The 17798-nt window shown below is 40.8% G+C and overlaps 1 protein-coding gene across 1 annotated transcript; it reads right to left on the bottom strand.

Moving 5' to 3' along the window:
* Positions 1 to 214: 214 nt before the first annotated feature.
* On the bottom strand, positions 215 to 3181 carry CFAP126 (cilia and flagella associated protein 126). Its single transcript, XM_069478445.1, has 5 exons — positions 3147 to 3181; positions 1924 to 1986; positions 1653 to 1733; positions 1004 to 1180; positions 215 to 639 (listed from the first exon to the last, which is right to left on the bottom strand). Exons 1-5 carry the CDS (start codon positions 3171 to 3173, stop codon positions 349 to 351), a joined length of 639 nt encoding a protein of 212 aa, XP_069334546.1. The 5' UTR covers positions 3174 to 3181; the 3' UTR covers positions 215 to 348.
* Positions 3182 to 17798: the final 14617 nt, after the last annotated feature.

Raw genomic sequence — 17798 nt, 5'->3', positions numbered from 1 at the left:
TGTATGCTTAGGATGAAAAATGAGTGGGTAGGGGTGAAAGACTCAGATCAACTTTCTCTTTGTCATTTCTGGAGTGTAACTGACTCAGTTCTTGTAGAAGTGTGTTCCACCCTGGACCACTGTCATGTTCTTTTCCCTACTCTATCCACACCCCCACCTTCCTTCTCCTAATTGTGTGTCACAAGAGGCAGCCATAACAAGAAGAGAAAATCCAGATCAGTAAAAGATTCAACAAACAATGTTTATTTTCCAAATTTGCTTTTACTCTCACCCCATGATTTCCCTGTTCCACAGTCCTGACTAGGGTGTCTTGTTTACTTCATTCACTCAATCTCTAGACAGGTTTTCTCAGTATGGCCCCTTGGTTCCTTCTGAAGTTCCAGGTTTGTATTTCTGGACCTCAGCTAGATTAGGACCTGCCCACTGTTCTAACGGGCTTCCAGGTGGGCTCTTAGGAGTTTTGGCTGGGCTTTGGGGACCTGGAGTGTGACCTGCAGAGGGGTGTGAGCTTTGGAGTTCATCTGGGGAATTGAGTTTGGCAGCTGGGGAGCATGGAATTATAGCTGGACTTGGTGCTTGTTGTACAGTCTTTGTGATACACTTCTTCCTGAGTTTCTTCTGACAGTCTGGATCATGGGGCTGTCGGTGGTACAGTGGAAGAGACAATCATGTTTCTGGTCAGGCCCAGAGCATTCCCAATGCATTTCAGAATTCTAACTGCCTTTCTCCCCATACCATGGGCAACAGGTCAGGTTTCAAATAAGAAGAGTTAAATTTGATTCCCCTTAAAGTCCCCTTGAGATTAGATCATTTTCTACTGTGGTGGGTAAGATGTCCTTAGCTCATCCTTTCAGACCTCAGAAGGTGATTAGGGAGGGGATAGGATAAGATGGAATTGGTTAGAGGTTCTCCCTGCTGGGATAGTGGCGGCATAACAATAGGTATTTTTTGAGATTGAAAAGAAATAGAATAGGGTTTGGGGTTAGACGGGAAGAATAGATACCTTGCCTAAGATTTCAGGATGCAGGCCATTGGAGGCCTTGAGTAAATCAGGATTTTTCTGTATCCATTTGGTGAGGGAGGCAGCACCAGCAGTTGTACGGGATGTCAGGGTCACCCGAGCAGGGGGTATCTTCAGAGGCATTTGCCAGGTGCCCATGAAGGAACTCCAAGGATTTGCCTAAAAGGTAAAGGGATTCTTCAACAGGGCTTCTCGCTCCCAGTAACCTATTGGCAGGAGTGCTGATTTCCACTCTTTACCTTTGGGAATGAAACAAGACTGAAAGCATAATCTCCCCACTCTTCCTTTTCCCCTTCGCTCATTTAGGTTACCCTGAAAAATTTTATCCCCTTCTTTCTGCCTACTTAAATTCTGCATCCATAGGCTAAGTGTGGCAAAGAAGTACCCACTACACAAGTATCACTGGAAGGCATATTTTATACAGATCATTCATCAGTTTAAGGACTTCTGGGTGCTATACACAACTCGTGCTGTTGGATAAGCTGGCTGGAAGTTTGGGGCCTCTCACATTACAACATGAATTAGATTAAACTTTAATTTTCCAGATAGTGGCTGTGAGAGATTGCAAATCTCCTAGTTCTATGCCTCAGTTCTTTACCTTTCTTGATAGGAATGGAGATGGGTATCTCACCTTGGAACGGGGCACCGAGGGCAGTAGATGACCACGATCATTGGCGATAATCTGAGTGTAGCCTTCATGAGAAGAGATGCTCTGGGGTACAAGTGGGGGACAGAAGTGCTTGTGAATGAAAAAGAGGGAAATATCCAGGGGGCTTGAATTAAGGATGTGGTAAAAAGAGGATATGGGAGTTTAAAGAAGGCTAAAAAGGAGTTAGGTTACAGAATTACAGAGAACAAGTCTACCAGAAACTAGACTTGCAGGTGCACTGAACATGGAATACCTCTTTTGTTGGCTTAGCAGGAGACCAGTTCTGCAGATGCTTGGGTGAGAAAGCTTTTTCATACTGTGGAGAGAAAGATAAGAATCCCTGTAAGGCTTGAAGGCCGCAAGTCCAGGAAATGATGACTACACACAGTTCTTTAGATTTGAAGACCAAAGGCCTGAACAACCATGTAGTCCTTAACTCAATTACACCCATAACAAGGGTGTAATTTATGTGCTGTCTAGCATGGAGCTAGTAGCCACATGTAGCTGTTGAGCACTTGAATTCTGACTAGTCCAATTTGAAATGCTTTGTAAGTATATGGATTTTGAAGAGTTTACACAAAAATAGGATGTCTGATTATAGTTTTAACATACTGGTTAAATGTTAAAATAATATTTTTGATTTATTGGGTTAAATTTATCTATCTATCTATCTATCTATCTATATATTTTGGGGGGGAGGGACAGAGTATCTCTCTGTCTCCCAGTCTCCTGAGCTGGAGTGCAGTGGCATCATCATAGCTCACTGCAATCTCACACTCCTGGGCTCAAGCGATCCTCTGCCTCAGCCTCCCGAGTAGCTGGGACTACAGACATGTGCCACCATGCCCGGCTGATTTTTTCTATATATATATATTTTTAGCTGTCCAAATCATTTCTTTCTATTTTTAGTAGAGACGGGGTCTTGCTGTTGCTCAGGTTGGTCTCGAACTCCTGACCTCAAGCGATTCTCCTGCCTCGGCCTCCCAGAGTGCTAGGATTACAGGCGTGAGCCACCGTGCCCAGCCTACAGTTGATTTGATAAAAGGGAACATTAACTTTGAATCTCAGTTAAGTGAAATGTTTTCTCACCCCAAAATAATTCCATTCTTTTCATTGGTATTACCAAAAAAATGTACTCAGTTATATTTTGAATTTGTCAAAAATTTTATGGAAAAATGTTTTCTCTCATTATGTAAGACCTTACATAATACCTTTGACTTTGCTACTTGGCAAATCCTAAAACATTTACTCTGGCCTTTTACAGAAAAAAATTGCTGACCTCTGGTTTACACTCTACAAATTTAACCCAAAGATGCCTTTTGCATGTCCCTGGACCCTCTCTACCCTGAGGAGGTGAAATATTATCTCACCCACTCACAGCTTTTCAAAGATCAGAATCTTGTGAGAGGGGTCAATCCAAAGATAGAATCTGGATAGCAAAAGTAAACGTTAAAGAGATGGAGAAAGGGAACTTACCTGGTTAGCACTGTAGTTAGTGGCCATGATCCTGTGCTGTGTACACTTGTTGCCTGGCAACTGCAGAAGGCTGACCTTCTGGGACTACCTCCCAATCAGCAGGGGGCTGCCTTTCCCTTATAATTATTCACTTCCTTGGCTCATACTGCCTTCCTCCTTTCTCTCGGAAACTTAGATTCCTTTTCATTTAGAAATGTGAGGGAGGGACTGACTGAGTAAACATGAGACAGCTGAATAACAGCCTCTCTTTCTTTCTAGCATAATTTATTCCTGCCAGGTTGTCTTTGACTGGGGTTTTTAACCACTTAACAAACCATGTAACCTCAAGAGCTGTGTTCTTTGGGCAGTGTGGTGTAGCATACCACAGACTGTAGAGCCAGATACTGGGGGTTGAGTCATTCAACAAGGGAACGAACACAGGGGCTATAATGGCATTAAACTACTGGCTTCACTTCACTAAATTTCTGTGCACTCGTGTATTGGGGAGATAATAGAGCCTGCCTTTACAGGGTAAGTGAGATAAAGTGAATAAAGTGTCTAGGCGATATCATAGCATCCTGTTTATGAGGCCTACTACTTCGTTTCCTCAGGCAGGATAACAAAGGGACAATGTTTAAAAAGTGAGTAGTTCAAATCTGTCCTCAGAAGGAAAAACTTATCCTTGATCCTTAAATGATTCTGTTCCCTCTCAATAACTCTCTGGAATTACAGAGCCTAAAAACACAGCTGCTTAGTGTTGTCTGGGATAAGATAGAATGAGGGGCTAGTGTGGGGAGATTGATCAGGGATGATGAGAGAGAGTCCTAGAGTGGAAAGCACCAGGTTTGGAGTTAAGTGGTGGTGCCAGGACACAAGCCTAATATTTGTGGAACTAGGCAACCCCCTTGAGACTCATCTAAAATGGTATTATAGGCCGGGCGCAGTGGCCCACGCCCACAATCCTAGCACTCTGGGGGGCTGAGGCGGGAGGATCGCTTGAGCTCAAGTTCAGACCAGCCTGAGCAAGAGCGAGACCCCATCTCTACTAAAAATAGAAAAATTAGCCAGGTGTGGCGTGTGCCTGTAGCCGCAGCTACTCGGGAGGCAGAGGCTCACTTGAGCCCTGGAGTTTGAGGCTACAGTGAGCTACAATGATGCCATTGCACTGTACCCAGGGCGACAGAGTGAGACTCTATCTCAAAAAAAAAAAAAAAAAAAGGAAAAGAAAAAAAGAAATTGAACCCCTGTCCTCTCCCTTCATACTAAAAAAATAATAATCATAATAAAATGGTATTATAGTACCCGTCTACCAGGTTGTTAGGAGAATTAATGAGAAAGTGGAGTGGGAATTGCTTTGTAATTTGTAAAGTCTGTTTGTATATAAGGTGTCAAGCTGAAAGGGAAAAGCAAAGAAATAAGTTGTCCAAGGAAATAGATAATTGAGACCAGGAGAGCATTATAAAGGATAACTGTCAGTCCCTTCTCTTTTCCTTCTTCCCCCAAAGCCTTCATCCCAACCAACACACCAAGTATGAGAACACTCCTAACACTTCTACAGGTCTTGTTTTATAGGCTCTGGAGTTAACAGCTGGATAATATGAGGTCTGGAAAGAGAACTTGTGTGTTTAGCCTCTGTGGTTCTTATCATTCTCTAGAGTGATGGGAAATAGGAGTTATTTAAAGGACTATCTGTGCTCCAGGATATCCATTTTGGTCCTTAACCACATTGGTAGTTTGGCAAGCATCATTTCTCTTAGAATTTCTGTCTTCAGTGGTATACGTCCCCTCTGCTTTTCTGATAGGGATGTAGTGATATGTGATGACTGCACGCTTATTCTTAAAAACTAGTTTTTGTTTAATAGAAAAAGTACTGTACTTGTGCATGGCAAGAAGGTCCATGTTAACAGAAGGATTTACATTTCAATGAAAAGGAGATCTCCATCTGACTTCAACTCCTGGTCTTGCTCTTCAGAGGCAACTGCTGTTACTATTTTCTTCTATTTCCTTTCAGAAATACTCTAGGGATTCAGACATTAATAAGAGCAAGCTGTTCACTTTGCTTTGTGATTTGCTTTTTTGAATATGATGGGGATTATTTTTTCATGATAGTATAGTAATTCCATTTTGAGAGGCACCGTAGCTTTATTTATTCAAGCCCATATGGAGGACCATTTAGGTTATTTACAGTCTTCTGCTGTTACAGACATTGCTGCAATGAGAATCCATATGTACATATACATCTTTATTAACATACATATGTATGTATTTTTAGGAACATGTGATCTGCAGGCTATATTTCTAAAAGTGCATTGCAAAGTCAAAAGGGGTTGTGCATTTAAAATGTTAGTAGACAATGCCTAATTACCATTCAAAGGCATTGCACCAGTTTGTACTTCTACCAACGGCGTGTAAGTGCCTAGTTCTCTGCTTTCTTTCCAACACTTTTTTTTTTTTTCTGAGACAGTCTCACTCTGTCACCCAGACAAGAGTTCTGTGGTATCAGCCGAGCTCACAGCAACCTCAAACTCTTGGGCTCAAGCAATCCTCCTTCCTCAGCCTCCCGAGTAGCTGGGACTACAGTCACACACCACCACGCCTGGCTAATTTTTTCTATTTTTAGTAGCCCAGCTAATTCTTTCTATTTTTTTTACTAAGAGCCGGGGTCTTGCTCTTGCTCAGGCTGGTCTCGTACTCCTGACCTCAAGTGATCCTCCTGCCTCGGCCTCCCAGAGTGCTAGGATTACAGGCGTGAGCCACCACACCTGGCCCAACACTGTTTATCAATGTTTTTCCTGCTTTTGTCAGTCTGAACTAATTTTAATCAAACTAATTAATTGAACTAATGGCATTCATGTTAATTGTGTAGTTACTGTAAATATGCCAGGCATGGTTCTAATTGCTTTTTATTACATTTTCTCATTTAGTTCTCACAATAACCCAGCCAAGGACACTGGGGCATACACAGTAAGGAGTAGAGCCGGGATGAAATACCAAGTGTTCTGACTCTAGAGCCAGCAATTTTAACCGTTATACCATATTGCCTCTTAAGCTGTAGGTTAAACATGATATATCATTGTTTTAAATTTGCATTTCTTTAATTAGGTTGTTTTCATATGCATATAAGCCTTTTTTTATTACTTTTACTTTTTTTCCTGAAAATGACCTTTCATATCTTTTGCAATTTGCTATTGGGCTGTTGATCATTTTTATTAATCTGTTTGGACTCTTTTTTTTTGAAACAGAGTCGCGCTCTGTTGCCTGGGCTAGAGTGCCGTGGTGTCAGCCTAGCTTACAGCAACCTCAAACTTCCGGGCTCAAGCAATCCTTCTGCCTCAGCCTCCCGAGTAGCTGGGACTACAGGCATGCACCACCATGCCCAGCTAATTTTTTCTATATATATTTTTAGTTGGCCAGATAATTTCTTTCTATTTTTAGTAGAGACGGGGTCTTGCTCTTGCTCAGGCTGGCCTTGAACTGCTGACCTTGAGCGATCCTCCCGCCTCAGCCTCCCAGAGTGCTAGGATTATAGGCGTGAGCCACCGCACCTGGCCTGGACTCTTTATATATTAAGGAAATTAGTCCTTTGTCAAATAAGTTGCAAACATTTATCCCTAGTTTGTCACTTGATTTTGTTTTGTTTGTGGCTTTTTTTTTTGTTTTGCTATGGACATGTTTTTAATATTTATGTAGTCAAATTTATTGCTCTTTCTATGCTTCTGAATCTTATGTTATGCTTTGAATGGCTTTTGCAAATTCCAATATTTAAAAAATAATTCAGGCCAGGTGCAGTGGCTCACACCTGTAATCCCAGCAGTTTGGGAGTCTGGGGTGGGAGATCACTTGAGGCTGAGAGTCCAAGACTAGCCTGGGCAACATAGTGAGAGCCTACCTATCTCTACAAAAACTAAGAAAAATTAGCCTGGCATGATGGTGCACACCTGTAGTCCCAGCTACTTGGGAAGCTGAGGCAGGATTTCCTGAGCCCAGGAGTCTGAGGTTGCAGTCATCTATGATGACACCACTGTACTCTAGCCCAGAGCAAGACCCTATCGCCAAGGGGGCATGGTGGCTCATGCCAGTAATCCCAGCACTCTCGTAGTCCGAGGCAGGAGATTGCTTGAGCTCAAGAGTTCAAGACCAGCCTGATCCCTAAGTAAGAGATCTTAATAAGACCCCTGTTATCTTAATAAGATCTAAATAAGACCCCTGTCTCTATTAAAAACAGAAAAAAAATTAGCCCAGCGTTGTGGTGGGCACCTGTAGTCCCAGCTACTCAGGGGGGCTGGGGCAGAAGGATTGCTTGAGCCCAGGAGTTTGAGGTTGCTGTGAGCTAGGCTGACGCCAGCCATGGCACTCTAGCCCAGGCAGCAGAGTGAGACGCTGTCTGAAAAACAACAAAAACAAAACAAAAATGACCTGGTCTCCAAAAAAAAAAAAAAGGAAAAGAAAAGAAAATGATTGCCCAACCTCAGCAACATATTAATAGCAAAAACCCGTCTCTAACAAACAAAGTGATTACCTTTAGGGAGAGAGACATAAAGTGGAAGGCACAGACAAGGGTAGAAGTCCTTTGAGTTCTTTGGATATACTTTGTTTTGCAGAATTGAATTTTGAAACAATGCAAGTATTCTACACAATTATAAAACAAAATTGTTTTTAAAAAATCAATTCTTATAAAAAAAACAAAGGGATTCTCTTTATTTTTACAACAAAAAGTTTTTAAAATAAGAGATAGCTGGCTGCAATACAAAAGCTATGTAAACAAATTAAGACCTCTACTTCCTCAACCTGACAAATGGCATGTCCTGTTTTTTTTTCTTGAGATTAAGGCTCCCTCTAGTGGGGACTAGTTGTAAAACACCGTCTTAAAAGAAATCCTTTGCCTCTTGTCTCCTGCAGCTATATTCCCTAAATTACATAGGTGTTAGAGTCATGAGAAGGAGGATGTTGTGGAAGATACTGAGCAATGGGATAGCAAAGAGTCAGGGACGGAGTTAAATTTTAGAAGGAAGTGGGCCGGGCGCGATTGCTCGCCCTTGTAATACCAGCTACTCAAGAGGCTGAGGCAGGAGGGTCGCTTGAGACCAGCCTGGGCTACATAGCGACCATCTCTAAAAAATTTCTAGAAAATAAAAAAGAAAGTGGGGAGATGAGAAACTTTAAGAGCCAAGAAGATTTGGGTTATTCTATTAAGAATGGGGAAGGAACTTCAGCTTCCATTTGGTTAAAAATTTCCTACTATCTCTGCCAAGAAAGAGCTGATTAACATGCTATTAATAATATTGCTTCATACTCAGGAAAATAGCTTCCTACAGAGCATTGCCATAGGGAGAAACCGTGGCGAGGAAGGGTGATGAGTAGGGCACAAAGAGTGATTGTCCAGAGCCAGATGCAGTGTAATGGGGGTGAACTCAAGGGGTATCTCCCATCCTTCAGGACTATCCCAGTCTCACTGACCACTGAGGTCAGATGCATGACAGCTTTGGCTTCCCAGAGACTGAGCAGGGGAAAGATCAGGGGAAAAGTACTGGCACAGCCTCTGCAGTTCCTGGCAGGGAGGGGCAGAGATAACCCATGTTGAAAGTGGCCCCTTGGGGTATGATGGGAGGGTCCTTGTGTGCTGGGCTACCATAGGTCTCATCTGACCTGGCATAGTGGATACTACTCAGTGGAGAACTGCCTTAACAGGGAAGCCTTTAGAGTGGAACTTTTTCTAACATTTACTCCCAGTTTCTAGAAGTATATGCCATTCTTCTTTATTCCCTGTTGGCACTGCAATCTTGCCCTCAGTAGAGAATGTGCCACCTCAGCATGTATCTCCTCTCCCCTTTACAATTTTCAATAAGAATACAAGAAGAAATATACACTAAAAATGGCCCAGTTTCCTAAATTCATTTTCTGATCCTATAAAATCTAATTCCTTAATTAAACACTAGTCCTGCTCTTTTACATATCTAGCTTGAGAATGCTGTTCAGGAAAGGACTCATTTGAATAATTATTTTTGCCAATTCCCACACCTTTCCTTGTCTTGCCTTCACTTTCTCCTTTTAAGAGGTGAATTTCCAGACACATTAAAATTCTGGAAGGAAAAATTGGACTAACTAGGTGTGGTGACTCTTCCTGGATGCAAAATGTAAGATATTTCTCTGGAGTCCATCAACAAAGAAGATAGGCCAGGAAGAAAGGTACTCTTTCCCCAGACATGTTGGTTGCTAAAGGCCAGCCCTCAGACCATAATTCCTAATGTAACAAAAAGTAATGTGAACCTCACTCAGTGCAGTATTATTCAGCCTTGGAAGGAAATTCTGACACATGCTACAAATTCGAGGACATTGTGCTCAGTGAAATAAACAAGTCACAAAAGGACAAATATTGTATGATTCCACTTAAATTATACTTTGAATAGTCTAAATCATAGTGACAGGAAGTAGAATGGTGGTTGCCAGGGGCTGGGGGAGAGGAGTGATGAGGAGTGTTTAATGGGTACAGAGTTTCTGTTTTGCAAGATGAAGAGTTCCGGAGATGGGTGGTGGTGATGGTTGCAAAACAATATGAATGTACTTAATACCACTGAACAGTGCACTCAAAAATGGTTAAGATAGTAAACTTTATGTGTTACCACAATAAAAAAAATTAGGAAAAAAGAGTAATGTGAACCTTACTGAGGACTGCCGAGGAGAATGAAATGAGGTACCAGTGACTGATGCTAGGATGAGATCTCATGTCTCATTTCAACAAGTGCCAGGAACACTTCTCTCCAAGTTTCTGTGTCACTGCTTTTTACGTGCATAAATCACTCAATCATCACTCATATCTCTGCCTCAAACAACTCCTAAATTTTAGCCTCTCCCTTTTCTTTTGTTAGAAATCTTGCAGAGAGTCAGTAATTTCCTTAAAAAAATCTAGATCAGAGTTATGACTCTTATCATTTTGGAGCTATTAAAATATAGCCAAAGTATTTTAACTTATTTTTACAACAACCCAATGTAAAATGAGACTAATGTTAGTATATTTTACATATGAGAAAACTGAAGCATAGGGAAGTTATTAAAATAATTTCTCCAAGAGCACACGGCTAGCAAGTTGCAGAACCAGATTTCAAACCTAGGTTGTCTGGCAAACCCCCACACTTGCCTGTTCTGGAAACCCAGACCCTCCCTAGCCTTCATTTAATTTGACTGGGTACACAAATCGAAACAAAATTCTTTCCTGTGGGAATTCTCAGATGTTTAATTTCTTTTTTTGTTTGTTTGTTTATTTTTCCCCCTCTTCCAATTTTCAGCTGAAAGATGTTTAATTATTTCTTCTTCTTCTCCTCCTTCTTCTTCTTCTTCTTTTTTTTTTTTTTTTTTTTTGAGACAGAGTCTCACTCTGTTGCCCGGGCTAGAGTGCTGTGGCATCAGCCTCGCTCACAGCAACCTCAAACTCCTGGGCTCAAGCAACCCTCCTGCCTCAGCCTCCCGAGTAGCTGGGACTACAGGCATATGCCACCATGACTGGCTAATTTTTTATATATATATTTTTAATTGTCCAGATACTTTCTTTCTATTTTTTTTAGTAGAGATGGGTTCTTGCTCTTGCTCAGGCTGGTTTCGAACTCCTGAGCTCAAATGATCCGCCCGCCTCGGCCTCCCAGAGTGCTAGGATTAGAGGCATGAGCTACCGCACCCAGCCGAGATGTTTAATTTCTTTTTTTTTTTTTTTTGAGACAGAGTCTCACTTTGTTGCCCAGGCTAGAGTGAGTGCCGTGGCGTCAGCCTAGCTCACAGCAACCTCAAACTCCTGGGCTCAAGCGAGCCTACTGCCTCAGCCTCCCGAGTAGCTGGGACTACAGGCATGCGCCACCATGCCCGGCTAATTTTTTTCTATATATATTTTTAGCTGTCCATATAATTTCTTTCTATTTTTAGTAGAGATGGGGTCTCACTCTTGCTCAGGCTGGTCTCGAACTCCTGAGCTCAAACGATCCGCCCACCTCGGCCTCCCAGAGTGCTAGGATTACAGGCGTGAGCCACCGCGCCCGGCCGAGATGTTTAATTTCTTAATGTGCATTGAGATTCTTTGAAAATGGGGGGGGGGAATATAATATACAGCATTTCCTCAATTTATTTAGCCACTGGATTTATTTTTCATGGAGCATTTTAAGGAACTTTCTAAGCCCAAATGTTGCAAAATTTTAATATGCAATATTACTTTTGTCTGCCTTTTTCAACTACTTTAAGAAAATATTTGAATTTTTTTCTCCCATATCGAAGATTGTAAAAATTGAGATATGGAGAAACTTAATGATTTGCCTAAGGCCATAATCGGTTAATATTGGAGCCAGAATTAGAATCTAGGTTTTATGCACACAATTTCATGGGTCTTTTTTTAAAGTTTTTTTTAATTGCAGAAGGACTACATTCTCATTTAGTAAATCAAACAATACAGAGATGTACAAAGAAACACGTACACTTACACATACACACATACCACTCCAATCTCACTTCAATAGTTTAGGGCAAAAAACTATTCTAGTTAAAGTAGATTTGGGACAGAAAATCCAAAATAAGAGTGGCTTAAAAATACACAGCGGTTAATTTTTCTTCCATGTAAATGTCCAGATATATGCAATCCAGGTTGTTAGGGCAGTTCTTGTGCTTGAAGGCCTCTGGGACTTAGGCTCCTTCCAGATAACTCTTCCTCCATATCTGGTCCTCAGAATCCAAGATGGCAGTTGTTCCAAAGGGCACACAGCAGCTGTCTTTTAAGGAATGATCCTGAAGCTGTCCGCATAAAGGTATTTCCACTTACATGGCCATATCTAGCTGCACGGCAGGCTTGCAAATAGAGTTTTTATTCTGAGAGGACAGGTGCCCAACTAAAAATTCTATTACTGTGGAAGTAGGTAGGGAAATTGTGTCAGGAAACTGCGGCAACCATGTAGTGGCAACTAAATAATCTTTTTTTTTTTTTTTTTTTTTTTTTTTTGTTGAGACAGAGTCTCACTTTGTTGCCCAGGCTAGAGTGAGTGCCGTGGCGTCAGCTTAGCTCACAGCAACCTCAGACTCCTCGGCTTAAGCGATCCTACTGCCTCAGCCTCCCTGTAATCTTGAATGCTTGTTATGTATTTTTTCAGATTGTTTTCCCTTCTTGTACTCCACCCAACTTGCCTTTTTAATATAATGTATCATTGAAGTGTCAGAGTCTTTAGCTGCAAGCAATACAAACCAACTCTGGCTAATTAAGTAGAAAACTAACTTATTAAAAGACATTGGATAGTTTGCACAATTTTTTGGATGGCTTAAGAATTAGACTTGGATTTTAAATCATTCCTGACCATCTTGCAGAAGTGGTACCCTGAACTGACATTGCCACTGGGCACAACCACTGGGACTTGCACGTCTGACTCACTGGCACTGTCAGGGCTGGCTTCGAGAGCATACGACCTGTGCAGTCAAACAGGACCCTGCACTTGCAAGGGCTGTGCTTTTGGTTTCATGCTCTGCTATTGTCGTCTTAACATTCTCAATAATTTTGGAACAAGGGACCCTGCATTTTCATTTTGCACTGGGTCCTACAAATTATGTAGCTGGTCCTGGGTTCTAGTCATTGTGTGCTGCTATTAGAGTCACTGTCAGTACTACCTCTGGGAACTGGATGAAGCTGCCCTGTTGCCATACCCTCACCAGAATGAATTCAATGCTTTCCTCCTTCCTTTCTTTATCTGTTAACAGTTCAAGATGTGGGACTAGTGCATCTACTCTGCAGAGTTTCCAGCTACAATGGAAGCTAGAAAAATGAATATCTGTTGTTTTATGGCAGGAGGAAAGCTGCATCTTATAAGGTGGAGGGAGAGCCCCCAAACATAGAAAGTAGGTTCAGAGACCCAATAGCCTAAAGGAATCAGAAATGCTCAGTAAAATAGAACCACATGAGTTTATATATATATATATATATATGTATGTATATTTATCTCCTTCTTTTGAACAGCTGCCTAATATTCCACAGTAGAGATATACTATAATTTATGGACATTCAGGATATTTCCAGTTTTTGCCATCACAGTGGTGTAATAAACATCTTTGTATATTTGGCCTTATATACTAATTGTTTGTTTCAGTAGGCTAGATTCTTATAAGTGCAGTGGCTGGGAAAAACTGAATGTGTATTTCTATCTTTAATAATATATTGCCAGATTACTTTTAAATTTTTATAGTAATTTATATTTCAACCAGAAAAATACAAAAGCACCTCTTCCTTCCATCCTTTCAGTCCCTGAATGTTATCACTCCTTTTCTTTTTATCAGTCTGATGGGTGAAAAACAATATATCATTATTCTTTTAATTTCCAGTTTCTTGACTACTAGCACCTTTTCATATGTTTATTGGCTACATGGAATTCCTCTTTTTTTTTTTTTTTTGAGACAGAGTCTTGCTTTGTTGCCCGGGCTAGAGTGCCGTGGCGTCAGCCTAGCTCACAGCAACCTCAAACTCCTGGGCTCAAGCGATCCTCCTGCCTCAGCCTCCCGAGTAGCTGGGACTACAGGCATGCGCCACCATGCCCGGCTAATTTTTCTATATATATTTTTAGATGTCCATATAATTTCTTTCTATTTTTTTTAGTAGAGACGGGGTCTGGCTCTTGCTCAGGCTGGTCTCGAACTCCTGAGCTCGAACCATCCACTCGCCTCGGCCTCCCAGAGTGCTAGGATTACAGGCGTGAGCCACTGCGCCCGGCCGGAATTCCTCTTTTTATGAATTGCCTGTTCATATCTTTTGCCCATTTTCTATTGGTTTGTTTCTTTTTCTTATCAATTTATAGGCATTCTTTGTATATTAGAGATACTCTTTATCAGTCATATGTGTTAGAATCACTTCTCTAAGCATTTTTCTAGTTTTTAAATGTTATTTAGCCTTAGTTTTTTTTTGGAAAAAAAGTAGTTAAATATGTCTTTTCCTTTGTAGCTCTTCCATTTTGTTTTGTTATTCTTGCTTAAGAACGTCTCATTTTACATTTTTCTGTTGGTTATAATAAGCACATAATTCTTTGGTAACAAAAATATTTTTTAAAAATAAGACATTCTGAATGAGTAGCCCAAAGACCCTTATTCTTAGGTCCAGTTCTATTACCAAGTAGTTATGGCCTTGGAGAAGTCATCAAGTATTTCATTGTCTTAATTTACAAATGGAGGCTAGTAACATCTACCTTGCCTACTTCACATGGTTATAAGGATAAAATCAGATTTTAAACAAGTAAAGGTTTTGAAAAGTATAAATATGGCTTATAAAAAATAGGATATTATTATTATAATATGTTTTCTCTCTTTACTTGAAAGGTAATATGATGAGTGAAAAGATCACTAGATTAAGAAGTCATGTTTTCCATTTCCAATCTGCCAAAGAAAAAGAGAACAAAAAGGAAAAAAAAAGTCATGTTCTATTTTATGCCACTTACTAACCAATATGCCTTTGAACAACTTATTTAGCTTTTATGAGGTTGTTTACTCACCCTTAGAATGAAAGGGTTGGTCTCTACGTTCCCTTCCAGCTTTATGGGACTACAAATATTATAATGAAATTACTAACAAGAAGGTTACGTAAATTTTTTGGTCTTCAAGGTATATTATTAGGATTACATGTTTAAATGTATATGTTAAAGACACATAAATGGAGAATGGTTTGGAAGATGACAAGTGTGGGTGCACAGAAATTGATTAGGAGTCTTCTGCAGTAGTTTAGGTGAGGGATAATGGTAGATTGACCCAGGTGGGAACAAAGGAAATGGAGAGTTAAGTGAGTTAGGTTTAAAGGTCTCAACTAATCATTTGTCTCACCTTGCAGGTGTTTGTTAAGTCACATCGAACACACATATTGTGGACAGATGCAGGTACAAAAGCTTTAGTAGCAACACCAAAGTCAATGTTCCTATTTCTCATCCTGGTCCAAATTTGTTCTTCAATTTTATTTCTTATAATAAAACTAAGATCTCTCTAGTTCAGACCAGTATTTTGACTAAAAATAGCTCAGAATTTACTCATTACACTTAGATATGCAGGGGAAAAAGTAGCAAATTTTATAATTGATCTAACCTTGTTCTTAAGCCTTTATTCTACAAAGTAGAGAGAAACGGGGAAGTTTTTAACTGTACAATTAAAGATATCTCAGTTTCTTCTTATTTAAGTAATAGTGGTGATTGTGTTTCTAAAGATGACCATGACAATATCTCCCATCCCATAATCCCTTTTGCATTGTGACCTGGACAACTACCCTTCAAGAGGTAGAGTCTATTTCCCCTCCCTTTGAATCTGGGTTGGTCCCATGTCCTATTTAGACTAATAGAATGGGGTAGAAGTGCTGATATGTAACTTCCAGGTTGGAGCCTTAACAGGTTTGTAGCTTCTGCCTTCATTGGTTGGAACACTCCCTCCTGGAAGTTAGTTACCATGTAAGAAGTCCAGTTACTCTGCCACAGATAAACGTCATGTGGAAGAGAGACCTAAAGCTATCTTGACTGTTCCAGCCCCAGCCAAGTGCCCATCAGAGTAGCCCAGCTAAGCCCCAGCCAACCAACAGAACCATGAGAAATGAATTGATATTTTAAGCCACTAAATTCTGAAATTGTTATACAGAAATAAGTAAATAAGACTTAGCATTTCAGGATTAACTCCAGGTAAACGTTTGGTCTTTCATGGTTCTTCTTCCCCACGGTGTGGCAGGTTATATTTTTCAAGAAGTTTGTAACAAGATATTCCACACCATATGCTCTTCTTCGTGTCCTTTTTTTTCTTTTTCTTTCTTTCTTTTTTTTAATCACCCCACATCTGTTAGGAATGTGCTCTTCTTAAATGTGATGCTGTTACTCCTCCCATTGAGAGGTGGAGTTTATTTTCTCGCCTCTTGAATTTGGGTGGGCCTCTGACTACGGGGGAAGTGATGCAAGGTCAAAAAGTGGTGACACATCTTCCCCTCTGTCTTAAGATGCAGTTAGAATCCAGCCACCCTGGGAATTAGGAAGCAGAGAGACTTCATGGGAGAAACCACATGTAGGCTTGCCTGCTGACAATACCAGCCAAGATCCTAGCCAACAGCCCAGCATAACCTCAGACATGTGTTAAAGTAAATTAAAATGAAGACCAGGCCTAAAGAATCCCTGAGCAGACAAAACCAGTTAGGCCACATAAGTGACCTCAATCTTGCTCAATTTGCAAACATAAGCAAAACTTATCTTGAGCTATTTCTTGTAAATGCCTATATTAAAGAAAAACAGAACTTAAGCATAACCTATTGGAGTAGCCAACATGCTTGTAATTATATAACTAGGGACTTTCCAATGGGATGGACCAAATGAGGCAACTATATTATTGCAACCAATCAAATAATTTATTTTGCTTCAGTATTTATCCTGTATTACTTGCCCCTGATGATTTGTCATTGGAACACTAAACTTCTTTCTGTTTGTGTTAAGGGCCAAAAGCTTCAAGACTACTGACTGTTATAACTCTTGGCCATATAATGTTAAAGGCTGAAATTTTAACATTGTCAAAGCTATTTCTATAATGTCATAATGTGAGTTTCGTGCTGAAAAATCATTAACCTGCTATCTCACCTCTGTAAAGCTGCTTGCTAAAGACAGTGCCCCAAGTGTGGGACTACAGCACCCATGTTCTGCATGACCAAGCCCTAAACTGCCCAGATCTTGTTGCACCAGGACATGAGAGTGATGTAATGCTGCTTTTTGCCCCTGTAATCATGCTTGCTCTGCCCCAGTGATTTTTCACTCACGATAAAAGCTTTCTGCTTCAAAAGCTCAATGCTGCTGTCTGTGCCGCTGCCAAAGGCAGCGGCACAGAGAGTAGTCACTGGCCAGCTAATAAAGACTCCTAATTTGGCTCAATTTGGTCTTTAGGTGGTCATTTCTCGAGTCTCAGACCATAACAGTTTGGTGTTTCTCAATTCATGAATTACTTCTTACTCAAATAAACTCTTTAAAATTTTTTTATTGTGCCTCAGTTTACCTTTTTGCATGTGTGAATGAACAACTCCAGATGATTCCAGCCTGAGCTGTCAAGTCACCTCTGGCCTCCAAGTCTTCTCAGCAGAAGTCCCAATGATTTTGGAGCAAAGACTAGTGGTCTCCACTCTACCCTTTCCAAATTCTTAGCTCATAGAATCCATGACATAATAAACTGGTTGTTGTTTTGTACCAGTAAGTCTGAAGTGGTTTGGTACACAGCAGTGGATAATTGGAACACTCCCTTGTCCTCAAGGTAGCATCTTGGTGAAGGTGGAGTCTTCATGACAGAGGTAGCAGAAAAAGGAGGCACCCTCAGGTCCTTGTGGCTGGACTCTGGCACCTCACTGCTCTCAGTTGTGCCAGGCTGGCCTTGTGCTCAGCAAGGTGCAGCTTTTTCTGTTGGGCCTTTTGTAGTAGCATACTGACATTAACTTCTCAAGTCTATGAATTCACCTCATCCGTCTAGTTGCCAAGTCCCTGCCTAATGGGCTTCTTTGTCTTATTCCTAGATTTCTACAAAAGACATTTATTCTTGTCTAGATGTCTTCCCTTGGAAGGAGATGGGAGTTAAATCTGTTTAGAAACCATTTCTCTCTTTACCAGCCCCCAAACTCCTGATTGGGCTGGGTGAAGTTCTTACCACCTACTCTTAGGGTTTTTAAAATCCATTCCCTCA

This window comes from Eulemur rufifrons, chromosome 8 (genome assembly GCF_041146395.1).
Source record: "Eulemur rufifrons isolate Redbay chromosome 8, OSU_ERuf_1, whole genome shotgun sequence".
In the NCBI taxonomy this organism is placed as follows: Eukaryota; Metazoa; Chordata; class Mammalia; order Primates; family Lemuridae; genus Eulemur; species Eulemur rufifrons.
Note: the sequence above shows the minus strand (reverse complement) of the source record. Positions and strands in the feature narration are given on the sequence as shown.